This window comes from Pezoporus occidentalis, unplaced genomic scaffold (genome assembly GCF_034315485.1).
Source record: "Pezoporus occidentalis ecotype Australia unplaced genomic scaffold, CSIRO_AGI_Poc_V1 ctg14, whole genome shotgun sequence".
In the NCBI taxonomy this organism is placed as follows: Eukaryota; Metazoa; Chordata; class Aves; order Psittaciformes; family Psittacidae; genus Pezoporus; species Pezoporus occidentalis.
In genome coordinates this window covers 3,745,227-3,760,803 of record NW_026913209.1, presented here as the reverse complement: position 1 = coordinate 3,760,803, position 15,577 = coordinate 3,745,227, and the positions used below count along the sequence as shown (strand labels likewise).

At 40.9% G+C, this 15,577-nt stretch overlaps 1 protein-coding gene across 3 annotated transcripts in view; it reads right to left on the bottom strand.

Annotated features, from left to right (window-relative positions):
* Nucleotides 1–15,577, bottom strand: part of MET (MET proto-oncogene, receptor tyrosine kinase) — a 90,958-nt gene that overhangs the window by 18,367 nt on the left and 57,014 nt on the right. For all 3 annotated transcript variants that reach the window (XM_062609613.1, XM_062609611.1, XM_062609612.1), the window contains 3 exons: nucleotides 13,792–13,956; nucleotides 12,814–12,913; nucleotides 4,127–4,345 (listed from right to left, as the gene is read on the bottom strand). In XM_062609613.1, the coding sequence (XP_062465597.1) occupies nucleotides 4,127–4,345; nucleotides 12,814–12,913; nucleotides 13,792–13,956 (484 nt within the window). The remainder of the gene's footprint in view (nucleotides 1–4,126; nucleotides 4,346–12,813; nucleotides 12,914–13,791; nucleotides 13,957–15,577) is intronic.

Here is a 15,577-nt window from a genome sequence, read left to right as displayed (position 1 = left end):
ACTTGAATATGAGTTTTTCATCTTCAGGATAAATGCTATCCTGGGGAGTGCGGGTAAGTGGCCTCTTTTTCTGCTACACCAAATCTTAGATTTTTTTTTTTCCACCAAAGATGATACTTACACAAAGGTGAAGAAAACTATACTGATGTTTCCTAAGGTGGTCCTTAGCCAGTTACAATGAAGGTAATAACTTTTACTTACTACCACTACCAATATATTACCATTAATATATCATAGTTTCAAATACATTAACTATAATATAACTATATTAAGAGTTTCAAAACTCTCTGAGCAGTGGTTTTGCTCTAACCACAGAATTTGCCTACAATTTTAAGAAAAGGAGGAAACTGGCTCCTGTGAGAACTGGGAAACAGTATTTCCTATTTTTAAATGCATATTACTCCCTTCTAGCTGAGCAATGCCCTTGATCGCAAGCTGGTGAAGCTCACTGCTGGACTTAGTAGCTGTTGCAAACCAAACTGGTATATCGGCTATCTCACAACTTTAGAGAGACTGGAATAATTTGGGTGAAAGTCTACAAGCAGTAGAAAGGATGACAAACCAAGGTGTGGCAATTGGAGATTGGTGTAAGGAGAATTTGTGAGTTTCCTAAACAGAGTGGGTTGACTTGGGGAGAATGAGGAGTTACCACAGCTGCAGAGCTTCCTCTTTTGCTTGCTCTGATGCTGTTTCTTTCCTTATTTATTTGTTTGGTTTTTTTTCACATCTAGGACACACTGGGCTGTCAGCAGTCCAGCTTGCAGGTCTGGGTCAGTGGCTTATGTGGGAGTCATCAAGTAGAGACTGTCCTTTTCAGCAGACTCAGATCTTCAGTCATCACCAGCAGCAAAACACCAGAACTTCTGCCCTGAGAGCTTCCCATGTTGGTGGGAGATGGGAGCACTTCTGAAAGTACTGTCTTCACGGTGTTGAAGCAGAGAAGTGCGTCAAGCTTCTCTGCCATGACCCCTCTGACTGGGCATGGTGGTGACTTCGAAAACCCACATACTTGGTAGAGGATGACAATGTGGGACCTTGAGAGATTCTGTAGTGTTGAAGACAAAAGGGCTGGCACTGAAGACAAGAAGGGCTGGCACTGAAGAAAAGAAGGGCTGGCATTCACAGCACACATTGCCCAGTGTTTTACATGGAAGACTTACTGTTTTCCTGTGTGTAACGTTTTCTTACAAAATTATCTTACGGTGATCAGGGGAAACCAAACAGAACCTTTCAATCGGTACCACTGTCATTTGATGGAAGCCAGATATGTCACACTACATTAGTTTGATTGAAAAACTTGTGATAAAAGCTCCCTCCGCCCCTCTGAAACTAATTAAGAAAAAGATAAAAGAACTTTGGTTTGGTGGAACAGACTGTTCACTGAAGCAAGCTGCCATTTAATTTCATGCTGAGCTTGCTTAATTACTGCACAAAATATAACCATGAGGCATGTAAACTTGTGTGTGTGCTTCTGAATGCGGGAATGGGACAAGGGAAAAGTGTTGCTAATATGGCTTGTAATGATCTTTTGGCCCTATTATAATTTCTGAAAGTCGCCTCACTGTTTTGATAGAAGCATCCCATTATAGCTAATTCTATTTAGATGAAGATGTTGAATTGGTGCTTGTTCATGCTTTGTTCTAGGAGACCAGCTTTCTCTAATGTTATTATCCAGTTGGTTGCTGGGATATAACCAGGGCATTAGGTTTAGGCTGACATCTGCCCTGAGTACCATGACTACAGGTGACATGAATACTACAAAATTGTGCATCTGGTCAGTTGTCAGTGGGACAGTCCTCTGCCAGCCCTTCTCATCTGAATGGCTTCCCAGCAATACACAGCACTAGAGAATTCCCTTTAGGAGAATAAAATGTTCAAGAGTAAAACAAAAAGAGAGTTAAAAGTTCCAATGATTTTTAACCCTCAGTCTCTGGGAAGGCTATGGAGCAAGTCCTCATGGAAGCATTTCCAAGCAGAGGAAGGATAAGCATGTGATTGGGAACAGCCAGCACAGGTTTCCCAAGGGTGTGTTTTGCCTGAGCAGCCTGATTGCCTTCTATGTGGAGATGACTGGCTGTGTAGATTGAGAGCACTGGACAATGTTTACCTTGATTTTAGAAAGGTTTGCAACACAATCTCTCCTAGCAAGGCAAAACAAATTTATATGACATGGCCTGGATGGATGGACTCCAAGGTGAGTGAAAAACTGACTAGCCATTAGCTCAGATCTTAGAAGTCTAAAAACTGGAATTCATGAATGGCTGATACTGGAACCAGTACCACTTAAAATGTTATTGATAACCTGGACAAAGGGACAGGATGCACTGTCCTTGCACTCTCAGATGACACCACATCTAGGAAAATGACTGATATATACTGGACCACAAGGTGAAATAAGGCAGCAAAATGCCATTGTAAGATGAAGGCTTACCACATACTTTAGCAATAGCAAAGCTGGTAGATTGGAAGTGATTGTTCTCCTCTGCTCAGCATTTGTGAAGCCACACCTGGAGAATTGTGTTGAGTTTTGAGCCCCACAGAAGAAGAGAGATACTGACAAACTGGATGAAGCACAGCAGAGGGCCGCTAAGCTAGGAAGGGAGCTGAAACACAGGATGCACCATGCAAGGCTAGTGGAGCTGGGTTTCTTAAAGCTGTAAAATCTCAACTCTTGGAGATTTTCAAAACTCATCTAGACAAGTCCACAAGTAACCTGACCTAATTTTTAACTTAGGCCTGTTTTGAGCAAGGGGTGTTAAACTATAAAGACCTCCAGAGGATCCTTCCAATGTACATTATTCTACAATTCATCTCAAATTAGTTATCTTTACAACTGGTTGATATACATGACCTGGAAAATACTGGAATACACTGCTGTCAGTGTACGGAGGCACTGAGCCATGCAGCAGCTGTATATTCCCAGCTCTCCATTGACCTGCACACCAGAACTCTTTCTAGCATTTCTTTATAACTGAACAAGAGGATTGCTCTGCATTGAGGAAGGAGTGATTGTATGGCCAAGAGTTCCAAGCAGAAAAAAAAATAAGGAAAAAAGAAAAATCAGACTGATTATTCTTTGGAATTTGCTCAAAGAACTTTGTGGAGACAGATAAATATTCAGAGAGTTTGCCTGAAATGCAGGATGGCTGACAGCAGCTCTGAAGTCATCCCCTGTGATTTCCTGGGCCATCTTAAAGACCTCAGAGCTTCAAGATTTCATGACTGTCACAGGGGAAAAGAGTTTTGGCTTACAGAACTATGGAAGAGCTACATGAAGAGATGACCCCAGCGTTATGACTGGTACTGTTCCATAAAGCATTTTTTTATAGGTCATATACTGTATAAATTATAGATACTCTATATAAAATACATGTACAACAATAAATTTTCATAAACATTCACTGTAGATAAGAAATACCTGTGTTTATATTCTTTCTGTTTGATACTCCAACTCACAAAAGCACTAGATTTGAAGAAATTGGACTCCCACAGAATGCATTTAACTTTCCCCACAGCACCGTTTTAGAGAGCAGCCTGTGCCTGTGAGGGCCCCGAATTCTTAAGAGAGGTTTCTCAGAGCCATGTAGGCTATTCTCAATGCTCTTTTAAGAGCCACTTAGCATCAGATTTGCATTTTTCATAGATCTGTAAATATTTAGGCTACAGTGGTGACTGATCTTCGTAAGTGACTCTGTGCACAGGCCATAGTTTCCTTCAACTGTAGTGAGCCAAAGCCACTGGCCAATTTCTAAAGGCAACTCCATGTCTTTCATGAGGAAGGACACAAACCCATGTGACAGAGAGCCGGTACTTGCTCGCAGACCACATGCTTCGGGTTCTGACCTGCTGGCCATGTTCAATCCTCAACTGATGATGCCGCCCATCGCAACCAGAAGCTGAGGCAGCATGGTCCTCCCATGAGGATAAGGAAGGCCCCTCTCCCACCCCACCTGCTGTTTTCAGCTCTACATCTTCAAGGCTGTGACAGCCGGGGGTTTGAGTGAATGCAGTACTAACACGCTTCTCTCTCTGCCCTTTCCTCCTTGGAGCTTCCCTTGTTTCATCAAAATGCCTGTCCCACACTATGCTGCTGAATAATAGAAAAACTTATTTCAACATTTCTTACCTTAATTTCCAGAACGTTATGGTTGCCTCTTGAGATGAACACTGGCTTTTCAAAATGCTTAAATACAGGATTATTTACATAATCAAAATCAAAATACAAAGAGCTGACACCATCAAAAATAAAGAACACTTTGGTTACAAAGGGTGGTTGGAGATTGAAGGCTTTCAGTGAAGGAGTTGTACAGCAGATTATCTCTGAGTTGGAGCGGTGGCTACATGGCTAGAAGAAAGAAAGAAAGAGGCAATTGCAGTACGTACGTGCATAGGAAGTCACTGATGAACATAACTGTTCTTTAACAATGCACATATATATTGAGAAAATAAACAGCAGGGGTCTTGTTCTTCTTTTGACCAAAGCAAAATCCTGATCAGTGCTACACAGCATTTATTTAGAGCTGGGAGAAAAGTATAAAACTTCATGTCAATGGTGTTTGCACTCTTGTTGAGGAAATGTTGAAGTAAACAAACTTCCTGGCCTGATTGTTCACAGCACTTTTAGAGTAAATATTTTGCAGATAATTAATGGAAAATGATTTCCAAAGCCAAGAACCATCAGGAGGCTAGCCTGGTGTACTGAGCAGCCATAATTCAGCTTACCCAGCCTGTGTCAGAGTGACTGAGACATGGATTTCTCTTCCTTTTTTGCTACTAAAGCAAGAACAAGGGACCAGAGGAGAAGGTAAATACAGGGCCAATGAATACATGTGAAATAGAAGAAAACAGATGTAAAGCAACGTTTACTGACAGAGTAACTAAGTCACTATGATTCTGGAAAGGCACTATGAACTCATGAGAAAGCGCTTTAAAGCCAAAGCCACCATGGGATGCTGGGTCATGAAAGCTCAGCAAAGTGTACGTGTAAGGCCCCAGGTGTCATGCTTCACACTGCATCTCAGATGAGTGGGGATGAGATGTTTGCCTCTTACTGCACTGCAGGAGCTGCCTGACAACAGGCATGACGCCATGCTTGCCCCACATTCTGCTGTTAGTCCTCATGAGGGCCTGCTCTGGAAGTGCTTCCTGGGGCAAACTGCTGGTGGACCCCACACTCCACAAGTCCTGACAGAGCTTTTGTGCCATGGGGCTGTGATCCAGTGTGAAATGTCTGGCCAAGGTGCTTCCCTCTACCCCATACCACCTTGACACGGGGCTCGTGAGACAGACAAGATGGACCCAGGCCCTTCCTGCAGGATTGCTGTGTTGCAAGTAAGGACAGAGGTGATTTGCAGGCAACTTCATCTGAGGCTGAGTTTGGGCAGTTTGCAGAGATAATACGGATTCTTGCAGATGGGATTCAAGAAGCCTGCATCCAGACACTTGTGTTGCAGTTGTCTAAAATACCTTTACAGTCAACCGAGGGAAAGAGGCTCACCTAGAGTGGGATTCATCTGATCCATTTTAGACAACAGCTTCAATTAGATTAACAGTGTTCTAGAAGGGTCAGCTTCCTGCCTTGACTGTGAAGATTTCTATATAACTAATTTGATTATAATGTCAACAGCACATCTACAAGCACTGATGGGAAGCACGGTGGGTGCTGGGCAGCATCATGCAAACGGCAGAGTGGCTTGTTTGTGACTGTACTATGTACTCCCTTCTCTGTGCCTCCCTTTCCTGATGCCTACTGTGGATATGGTTGAAGGACTCGGGCACAAACAGAGTTATTTCAGCTCCACAGAAGCATTTCTGTTCAAATTGTATGAACCTTCTGTAAGTAGTTCCCTGACAGCAGAAATGACAGTTTTAAAAAAATAAATACAGTGTCTGACATATGCCCTGGTAAGAATGGGGCTTAGCTCCTCATCATCATAAATCTTACATTTGTTCCACAAAGAATTTTCCTGGAAAACCAACAGTGCTGTTGAATACCTTTGTGCATCCAGAGAAGGCCAAAAACACATGGTTTTTGTTTGGTTTTTCAAATTAAATTGGTTCTCAATATAAAATGCTGCTGAAGGAGCTGTGAAATTAGTTTAAATTTGTCTCTAATATGCTAAATTAATGCAATTTTGCTGTTTCAAATGAGTGACATAACCATTCAAGTTGCTTCAGTTATATACCCACATTAGCGTGAAAAGCAGGATAAAGCTGTCTACAAATCAGCACGTTTTCTTACCGACACAGCAATTCATGTTTCTGCGCATAATATTGTGAAATCTTGAATCTGCCAAGGGAAACATTTTCAAGGCTCTGAAACTGAGCACTAGAGTTTTAGAACTCCACTACAAAGGTTAGCTGCCTGTGAGCTGTGACTTCGACACTCAGTTAAGTAACTTGCTGCAGCTCTCAGCGATGCTAAAGGGGCTTGCATCCGCCTAATAAACAGCCCATTTTGATTCCTAGCACAAATTCAGAAATATTCGTGCATCCCCCGTGACAACAAGGTAATCTCTGGGATAAGACAAGGCAGATTTTCGCTCCATTTGCTTACAGTATTAGGCTGTTCTTTCTCTTTTGAATACCTTGTTATACACCATTGACCATATCTCAGGCTTCATTATATCACATGGACCTAGAAATTCATTTGAATCACTTTTGTAATAATAAGATGCATCATTAGTATAATGGATGATCAAGCTGTACTTTTCCATGATACATGAATATTCATAAAGATATATATCATACTGTGTCTATTCTAAAAAGGGATTACTAAAATATATATTGTTATAAAACCAAATATGTCCCAAGGAATCATTATATTTATTTGATTAATGTAAATTCATTAGACTTTTTATCTACTGTAGAGTAGTGATGTCTCTTAAATGAATAGCAGTGGTATTCATAACTTTGTTTGTGGCTATCTATTAGAATCAGATACTTTACTTTATCAGGCTGGTCTCTGAAGTGGAAGCTTTCAGAAAATGATAAAAATCTAATAATACTATTTGGAGGGGATGCAATGTGACTGATTGGTAAGGTCAAGAAAAATCTTATTTGCGATGCCCTTATTGGTACATGATTTGACATGACATTTTTACCTTGAAATTGGTTTTAGCAATTGAAGAATATGACGGTTTAGTTTTCAAGAAATATTGGATTGAGGACCTATAGGAAAAAAACCCTAATTCAATCTATTGCCTTCTCAATTAAGATACTGCCTATCACCCAGCACCTTTAACTTTTATTTAATTAGGCTTTAAAGTACATTCACTTTAAAAGCTAAGCCTGTATTCTTCTTGTGACTATAATCTACACCTGAAGACAGTAAGGAAAAAAAGATGTAAAAATTATGGAGCACTTCACAAGCATAAGTAAATACTATGCCCCAAAGGGAATAATAATCTATTGCGCAATGCATATGACTCACCACTTAAAGGAACGTATTCTTGTTTCATTTGTAAAATATGACCCTTGAAGCAATTAATTCGAACCTGACCCACAGAATCTCAACCTCGGTGCCCAACTCATTTTTTTTTTTCATCTGACAGAACAACAGGGAAAGTATGAGGGAGGATCTCTGAGCTCCAGAGGTCTCACAGCAGCTGACCCAGGAAAGAGAGGGGCAGTTGGATGTGTATTACAGGATCTGCCCCAGTCAGATGGCAGAAAAGGGCCAATCTGTCCTTTCACAAAAAGTAAACTTTTGGATTTCAGTGAGGAATGAAAGATGAATGAGGTTAAAGACAGACTGAGACTCTCCAAATGTCTTTTGCCAAAGAATGATTTCTAAATAGAAAGAGGTGAGAATTAAGGTCCAATTTAAGGAAAGCTCATTCAGAAGGCTTTTCTGTGTAGGTGAGAAACTGAGCAGTGACACTCAAGCACTTCAAGTTTTGAAGAACTCATTGGCTTTTGCTGCCATTTCAGGTAGTACAATGAATGGCCCTAATGGATTGGTAGCATTTGTATTCTAGTTGTCTTCTTGGATGAAGGCATGGGAGATGATACTTCTAGTCTGTCAGATCACTGGAACAGAAGGTAGAGTAAAACTTCCCTTGCTCCTGGGTCTGAAAGCCAGCCCTTCTCACAACATGATCGATACTGACCAGGAGTCTAAATTTCCCCCTGGTCTTTGGATGGCCTTGCTACTACCACATCCCTGGCATCCCGGTGATTTCAAAGCATAGGCTTTTCCCTGACTCCAATTGCTGCACTCTTTCCTTGGCAGGAGATGTGCATGAGATGCAGTTTTGGCACACAAACAAAGGCCAGTTGTTCCCCTTTGTGAAGGAAACTCTTTGCTGGGTTTCTGCAGCAGCTTTATGCCACAGAGTCAAGACAGACAGAGGACCCAACCCTGACTGTCTTTGGATAGATAGTCAGGGAAATCTTCAGTAAATACAAGCTCACCATCCCCAGTTTTCAGAGAATTTCTTCTATCATTATTTAATAAATCTAAGGAAGACATTCGCAAGTGAATTCTAGGCATTTTGATGAGTATTAGACATATGGCTTGTTCATGAACTTGTAAATATTGAAGGAACTTCAGGGTGTTTTAAAATTCACCGGTAATACAGCAGGAAATGGCATCTAGCAGGGAGCAATTAAGAAATGCTAAAGATCATTCAAGAGACTACTTAGTAAAGAAATAATTAAAAGTCTGTGGAAAGAGATGATCTTGCATAACTACAGAGTCAGTTGTTTATATTGTGTTTATAAACCTTAGGGAGAAGATCGCTTCTCCCTGATTTTACAATCATGCATATCTTGGGATATTTGTGGTTAGAATAGATTAAGCAGTGTGAATTTATATCCAATTTATATCCAAATGCTACAGCAAAGGATCCCTGAATGACCACTTATCCACTATTGAGGACTCAATGCAAAGTACAGGCTTTCAAAGAGAAAATATTGGCCTGAAGTATTCAGAAGCACAATTTATAGCAGAGGTTAGAAGACACTTATTTTGTAAACAGGCTTCTGATCAAACACCACTCCAAACTGTGCAGTTTGTTCACAGGCACAATGCAGAGTGAAAGGAAGGAACAAGCTGGTTCTTCCCTTGTGCACCTCACACAGGGAACTGGACATGTGAGCAGAAGTGAGAGGGTTTGTGTATCCTTACACATTATCTAGAACTCTTGGGAATTTATGCAGCACTACCTAAATTTTTTGTTCCTAGTCAAAACTCATGAGTCAAAAGAACTCGTAATATAGAAATTAAAAAGAAACACATTGCAAGTATTGAAACAGATGGTTCAATAAATCTAAACCCTTTTTTCACTCATTGAATTATCAAATTCAAAGAAGGCAAAATGTATTATTTTGATAGTGCTAACATAAAATGTAATACAAACACAAGTAGTGTGAACACAGTATTGAACAATTTTAAGGAAATTTAAAAAAATATGAAATGAAAATGATAAAACTGAAAGAAGGCCTTTTTGCCTTATGGAAGAAAAGTTTCAGAAACACTGAACTTCAAACATGAAAGCTGAAATGCTCAACTTAAATGTTTCTTCTATAGGGGCCTGGCATATTGCCCCCAAGACCTTTCAGTCTCAGTGAAACTGCATTTCTTACGGTATGCTTTTCCAGAAAAGCTCTTTTACCAGTTGAACCACTCATTTCTTCCACTGGGATGGAAACAGGCAGAGAAGAACAAACACCCGAGGGCACATCAGCTGGCTCTGCTCCTTGAGTCTTTGGGATCCAGAGCATCCCCAACAGCTCCTGCTGCTTACAAAAGTGACCCTGCACTCACACTGTGACTCTAGGCTACAATTAAGCCTGAGGGACAGGTAACTTACAGGAAAAGGTGAGACCTCTTTTAAGTTGGGCACCACCAGTTTTAGGCAAATGGGAGAAGGCCTCAGAGGTGGTGGGAAAAATGAGGAGAGCTCTAGGAAACAACACTTAGCAGGAGAATTTGGAGTGGTTTGGTTTGTTTTAACTGGAGAAGAGAAAGGCTGAATCATAATGTAGTGCAAATATGAAAAATTAGCAGGAGAGACTGGTAATCTCTTGTTTGTGTCCACTGAGGGTTAAACAAGAAGATAGCTAATTTGCAGCCAGGATTTGGGTTAATTATTAGAAAGGAGTCTTTCCAAACCACTAGCTAAGCAGGTAAAGCAGCTCTCCAAAGCTTGTTTAAGCAAGGTTGTGAAATTTCTTTCACAAGGAGCTTTATTAACAACCTAAACAAATATCTGTCAGGCAGTGGTCTGCATACATTTGCTTCTGCCGCAGGGAAGCAGGGCCAGGCTAGGTCTTTGTGGTCCCTCCTAGCCGTACTTTCCTTTGATGCTCTGGGATGTGTTTCAGTGCTGGCTTTGTTTTTCCCAAGAGCCAGAGTTTCTGAATGCTGACAAAAGCAGCTTCTTGGAGGAGGCTGGTGGGAGAACACTGAAAAGAAAAACGGCTTAAATAACTATTAAAAAAAAATGACTCAGTTAGCTGTCCTCTCCCCAGCTAAGGAAACAAAAAGATAAATAACCTCAGCTATAGGACTTCTTGATCATCTGGTTTATATTGTACTGTTTGTCTGGGTTGGTTCTATTCAGGACCACACCTGTTTTTTCCCTTACAAATGGGATAGCTGGTCACTGCAGTGCTCTGGATCCCTGCAGGAAACAGTTCCTCATCATTGTTGATTCTTGTTTTGACTGGATGAAAGTTTGTTTTTTTGGCATCTCGCTTATGCATAGAGCCCAGAATCTCCAGTGCAGGATGGGGCAGGCTGCAGCCATAGGCATCCTCCACCAGCAATTTCCTCAGTTATACAGTGCAATCTTGTTTTGCCACTTATAAATCTTCCCCTCTTCCTAAGAATTAATATCCTTCCTTGAGAAATAAGCTTGAGGCAAAGACTAATGGCAGAACAAATGGCAAGCAGAGCTGGGCTGTCACAGAGGTAGGGAAAGCCACTGAGTGCCAGAAGCCTTTAATTTCAATAGAGCAAAATATATTGCTTGGCAATGTCAAAGTATAAAACACTCCAGATTAGCTATTGCACACTTTGTGCAGGGAGAAGGTATTTCTGTACAGCTGCTTTACACTGGGGCAGATTCTTAGAGATCAGCAGTGGTGGGAGACAGACACCCCTATAGAAGAGGGGGTCAGACCTGCCTCTTCTTGTGTGTCTGCAAATATCATGCACACTGCAAGGTATGAAAAGAAAAGGAATAAGGGAGATAACTCTGTCTAGGTCCACAGGTTTTTTCAACAGCAGGTTAAAAGGCAGGATGGCAGGAAACCGCTGCTAAAAGTAAAGGTTGCTCCTGAATATTTGGGGAAGAGAATAAACTTTACAGTGTTCATTGCCTGGAGTTGCGAGTCACTTTTGCATAGTGAATTTAGTTCTTTAAAACTTCCAATACTTTCAAATTCTGAGAAGTCCCAAGTGTCTGACAAGCAAGGTATGCAGAACCAGGGCCTGAAGAGAAGCAGCATTGCACAGTCTCAGAATAACTGAAAAAGTTGAATGATCTTTACTTCAAACAAAGGTCTGCTCAGATCCATATAAAGCAAAATCCAAAGAGCCAATTTCAGCAATGATCTTTTATTTGGACATCTGTACTTAGAAATAATCATGCCCATATTACTTAAAACCTAATAAATTTTGAGTTTGGTTGATATCACTGGAATGTTTTGTTTTCTGACTTGTAGGTAAAGTGTCTTTTCAGTAACATTGAACATTGTGTTTCATTGCAGGGGCACTGATTTTCAGATTAAAATCTGAACCCATTAAGTTATAAGCCACGATTACATCCAGCTGAAATTCAGGTCCTGACACTCACAGTATTATACAAATTAGGATCGTGAAGAATATTATGACCTTGAAGCTATGAAAGACTGCAAATTTGCAGACATACCACTTAAAATGCTTTCAGCAAACTTAGGTCTAATACTTAGAATTCAATACAGGAAACAGTGTACGATGATCATTAGAAATAAGCCAGGAATATAAGCAGTCACGTAGCTTGTCATAAAGAGTGTAGGTCAATTTAGCTCCAGTTAGGCTAAACAGGCCCTACAGGATAAGAAAATGTTGGAGGTACAAGACAAATGTGTAAGCAAAAGCCTACAGGAAACAGTTTCAGTACAACTAGCCAATAAATGTCATCGTTGCTTTACAAAAATTGAAGTAGATCACATGGTCATATCTGAACACTTAGATTTAGACAGTGTATTATCAGTGCAGGTAACAAAAGAAGGCCCTAACTGATGTTCTGTTTGTGCAGAGGTGCCCAACTGCAAAAGCCTTAGTATCTCTTAAAACTCAGTGGCTGAACTTGGTAAATTAGGAAAGATTTGCTCCAGTAGGTAATTTGGCAATCAGAAATTCTTCAAAATAATACTTACTTTTGCTTTTATGTATTTACTTTATTTCCTTCTTTGATGCTTGTTCCATTTTCCTCCTATATCCACAGTCACAATTTAAATACATTTCCTACCTATCACAGTAGCACCTGAACTTGCCATGTAATGTGACATACCTGTATTGCATTGTTTGTCACTGGATTTACACTGTTAAACTGCAATATAAAAATCTTACTGGATACTGTGAAAGCTTTATTTCTTTGGAAGAAGCTCCTTGGTAACTCTTGTTCTATAGCCAGTTTAATTTCAAATTTGTTGCTGAGTTTTGTCTATGCAGTGGAAACAGTCTGTGTAGAAAACACCAACATGTCAGTGGAAGCCCTGAAGTTCCAAGGCAAAAATCAAGGTTTTTTGACTGCAAATTCTGTGCCATTCACCACACAAAGATGACAAGGTAACAGATTGTCTTCTCCAAGACTGACTCACCACAGAGAAGTTCATTCCCAGTTTAGGTACAGTAATCACCATCTGAGGAAAGCACACTGAGTTCAAGTTGATTCCCTGAGCTGTGATTGTACTTCCACCGCTAGGAAAGATTTGAAAAAAAAAAAAAAAAGGGAAAAGGAAAAAGAAGATGAGTAGGATAATGATACATCTGCTATGATAATCTTAATTACAAATTATGTTTTAGAGTAAATGACAACATAAAGCCAGAATTAGGGATATATGGGGTGAATGCAAATACATGGCTCTTAGCAGTAAGATTATTTTTCTGGGAGACAAATTTTACACTTGCTATAACTACTAATCAAATACAAGAAAAAGAAAAATCATTTTTAAAATTGTGGCATTGCAGGATGTAAAACAAATGCATACATTTTAAAGGAGGGTGTATACTTGTGCTTAGCATTTGCTAACTTACGTAACTTATTGCTTTCAACAGTGCCGAAAAAGGTGTCTTTTTTACTGCTGACATTTTTTTGGCAAAGGAAGATGGCTTGGATTAGAGCTACTGAGACCATAAATATGTCACTTAAAAACACACATATGCTACCATACATGTATATTCATAATATTTATGTAGGCCTGGATTTAGACTGTTTTAAAATCCTTTTGCTCTCCTGAGTCCTGCTAACTTGTCACATTAAATGATTTTCCTCACTCATCAGTGTGATGTCCAGACGCAGTGTAGGAGACACGGTTAGCTGTACCGTATGCATCTCAGCAGGACATCACAGGTACACTCGGCAGCAGCTACGAGTTAAATCACATAAAGAAAAGAGGTGCCCTTCTCCTTCACCTCTGAAAGGAAATGATCTGCCCTCTGCAACTGCACCATAATAGAAGCAATTGGCATGGCAGATAGAGATAAAAATGCAATTTCTTTTAATAGATTGCTGCACAGCGTAGCCATTCTTCTTTCATTCCCTACTTTTCTTATTTCTGTGAGAAACTTTTACTCACCTAAGAAAAGATTTGGCCGGATGAATTTTTAAAACAACAGGGTCTTCTCTGTATGTGAAATGGCCGCTCACGTCTCGAATGGCTTTGTCGATTCCTACCCTCACACGATATTCCTGGGGAATTCGTTGTGCCGGAGTGTAGCACTCCACAGTGCTTGCTGATACACTGGAAGGGCAGAAAAAGGCTTACTTGTCAGCACTGTAAAACATGTACTCGGTTTAAAACACTGGCCTTCAGTGAGCCCCAACCTCTCCTAAGGATCCACTTCTAAAAAAGTGTCACTGAGATTCCCACTGGATGATCGTACTGCAACAAACAAGCATGGTGTGAGGGAGAAACAGCAACACCGCTTACGCTCAGGATTCATCTTAATTGGATTGACTATCACCTCGCCTGCTGCAAGGTATTTCCCTAGTGCTTGTGACAGACACATCAGCCCCTGCACCCTGCAAGGGCAGCTTCCAGCCTGGAAAACAACAGCACGCTCCAGGTTTAAGGAGAATGACTTGTTCTGCTGTAACCATGAGATAATGTCATTCTCTTTCAAATCCACAGGGTTTACTCTGTGTTAAAAACCTCAAGAAAAGGTGCTGGAGGAGGGTGAACCAGCATGTCCTGCCTTCGGGGGACCTGCTGACTGGGGGTGCTGCCAAGGGGTAGGCAGAGGGCAAGCAGAAGGGAGGAGAAGGTGAAAATTCAGGAAGAGCTGGCTAAATTCAGCACAGCAGCAGGGCCTCTGGGATATTCACCTTTCCCTGTCTCTCTCATGCTTGGCCCTGGAAGTCCTCCTCCTACACTGAGCTCAGTGGGAGGGTGGGCAGCAGAGGTGTGAAGGATATTGAAGTGCATGAAGTGTGGCTGCAGGGAGCAGAGCATATGAGAAGCAAGGATAACAACTGATTGGAGAAGCAAATGTAACTCTACCACCTGGTTTCAGTGATTTGGGCCCCTCCAGGAGCCCTCCAAGTGGGGCCATTCTCCAGGGATGTGAGAGATTGCCCCCAGATTAGAAGAAAGGGGCATTTGCTGGCACTTCTGAAGCTTTCCAGGAAGGTGGGGTTTACCAGGTGCCATAGGGTTCAATGGCTTGTTCATAGGTATCTGGAAGCTTTTTACCATATTTTAAAGGGAAAAATAACCCCTTGATCTTGCTGCCCTCAGAACTGTGGAAAGCTGCCAGTTTAGGTAGAGAAATACCTGCCCTGAGAAACTGGCTAAGTCCTGTGTAGAAGTCTCCAAGGCTGGTGAGAAAGAGGGGTGCTGGCGATGCTAACTGGATAAGCCCCAACTACGGTTTGATACCTACAGGTCCACCTGACCAAAGCAGATGTCTGCCTCTGAGTTGGCTGTCATTTCCCCCCCACAGCAGACTTCTCAAATGGATCAGACGAATCATTCCCTAAAGGTTTATATATTTATCCATTAGCTGATCAGCTGAAATGATGACATCAATAAATGCCATCTTAAACTATTAAGTAGCCATTGAACAGAAGTGCTGAAGATAGATCTTGTTAGTGATTAAATATCAGACTTGAATACCAAAATTCCCTTCTTGATTTAGTCAGTCTTAGCTGATTTGATCAAGAGCATACAATAAATCATCTAGCAGCAAAGAATAAAATTTATCTTTCCTGACTGAGTCTGATGTTAACTAATAGGCTATTGCTTCCCCACATTCTCTGCAAGTGTGATGTTTCACCACTACGACTTTCATAATCATTAGAAGAGACCCAAAATTGAGAGGAATTGCTGGACATCCTCTTTCTGGAATACAGTGAGCAGGATT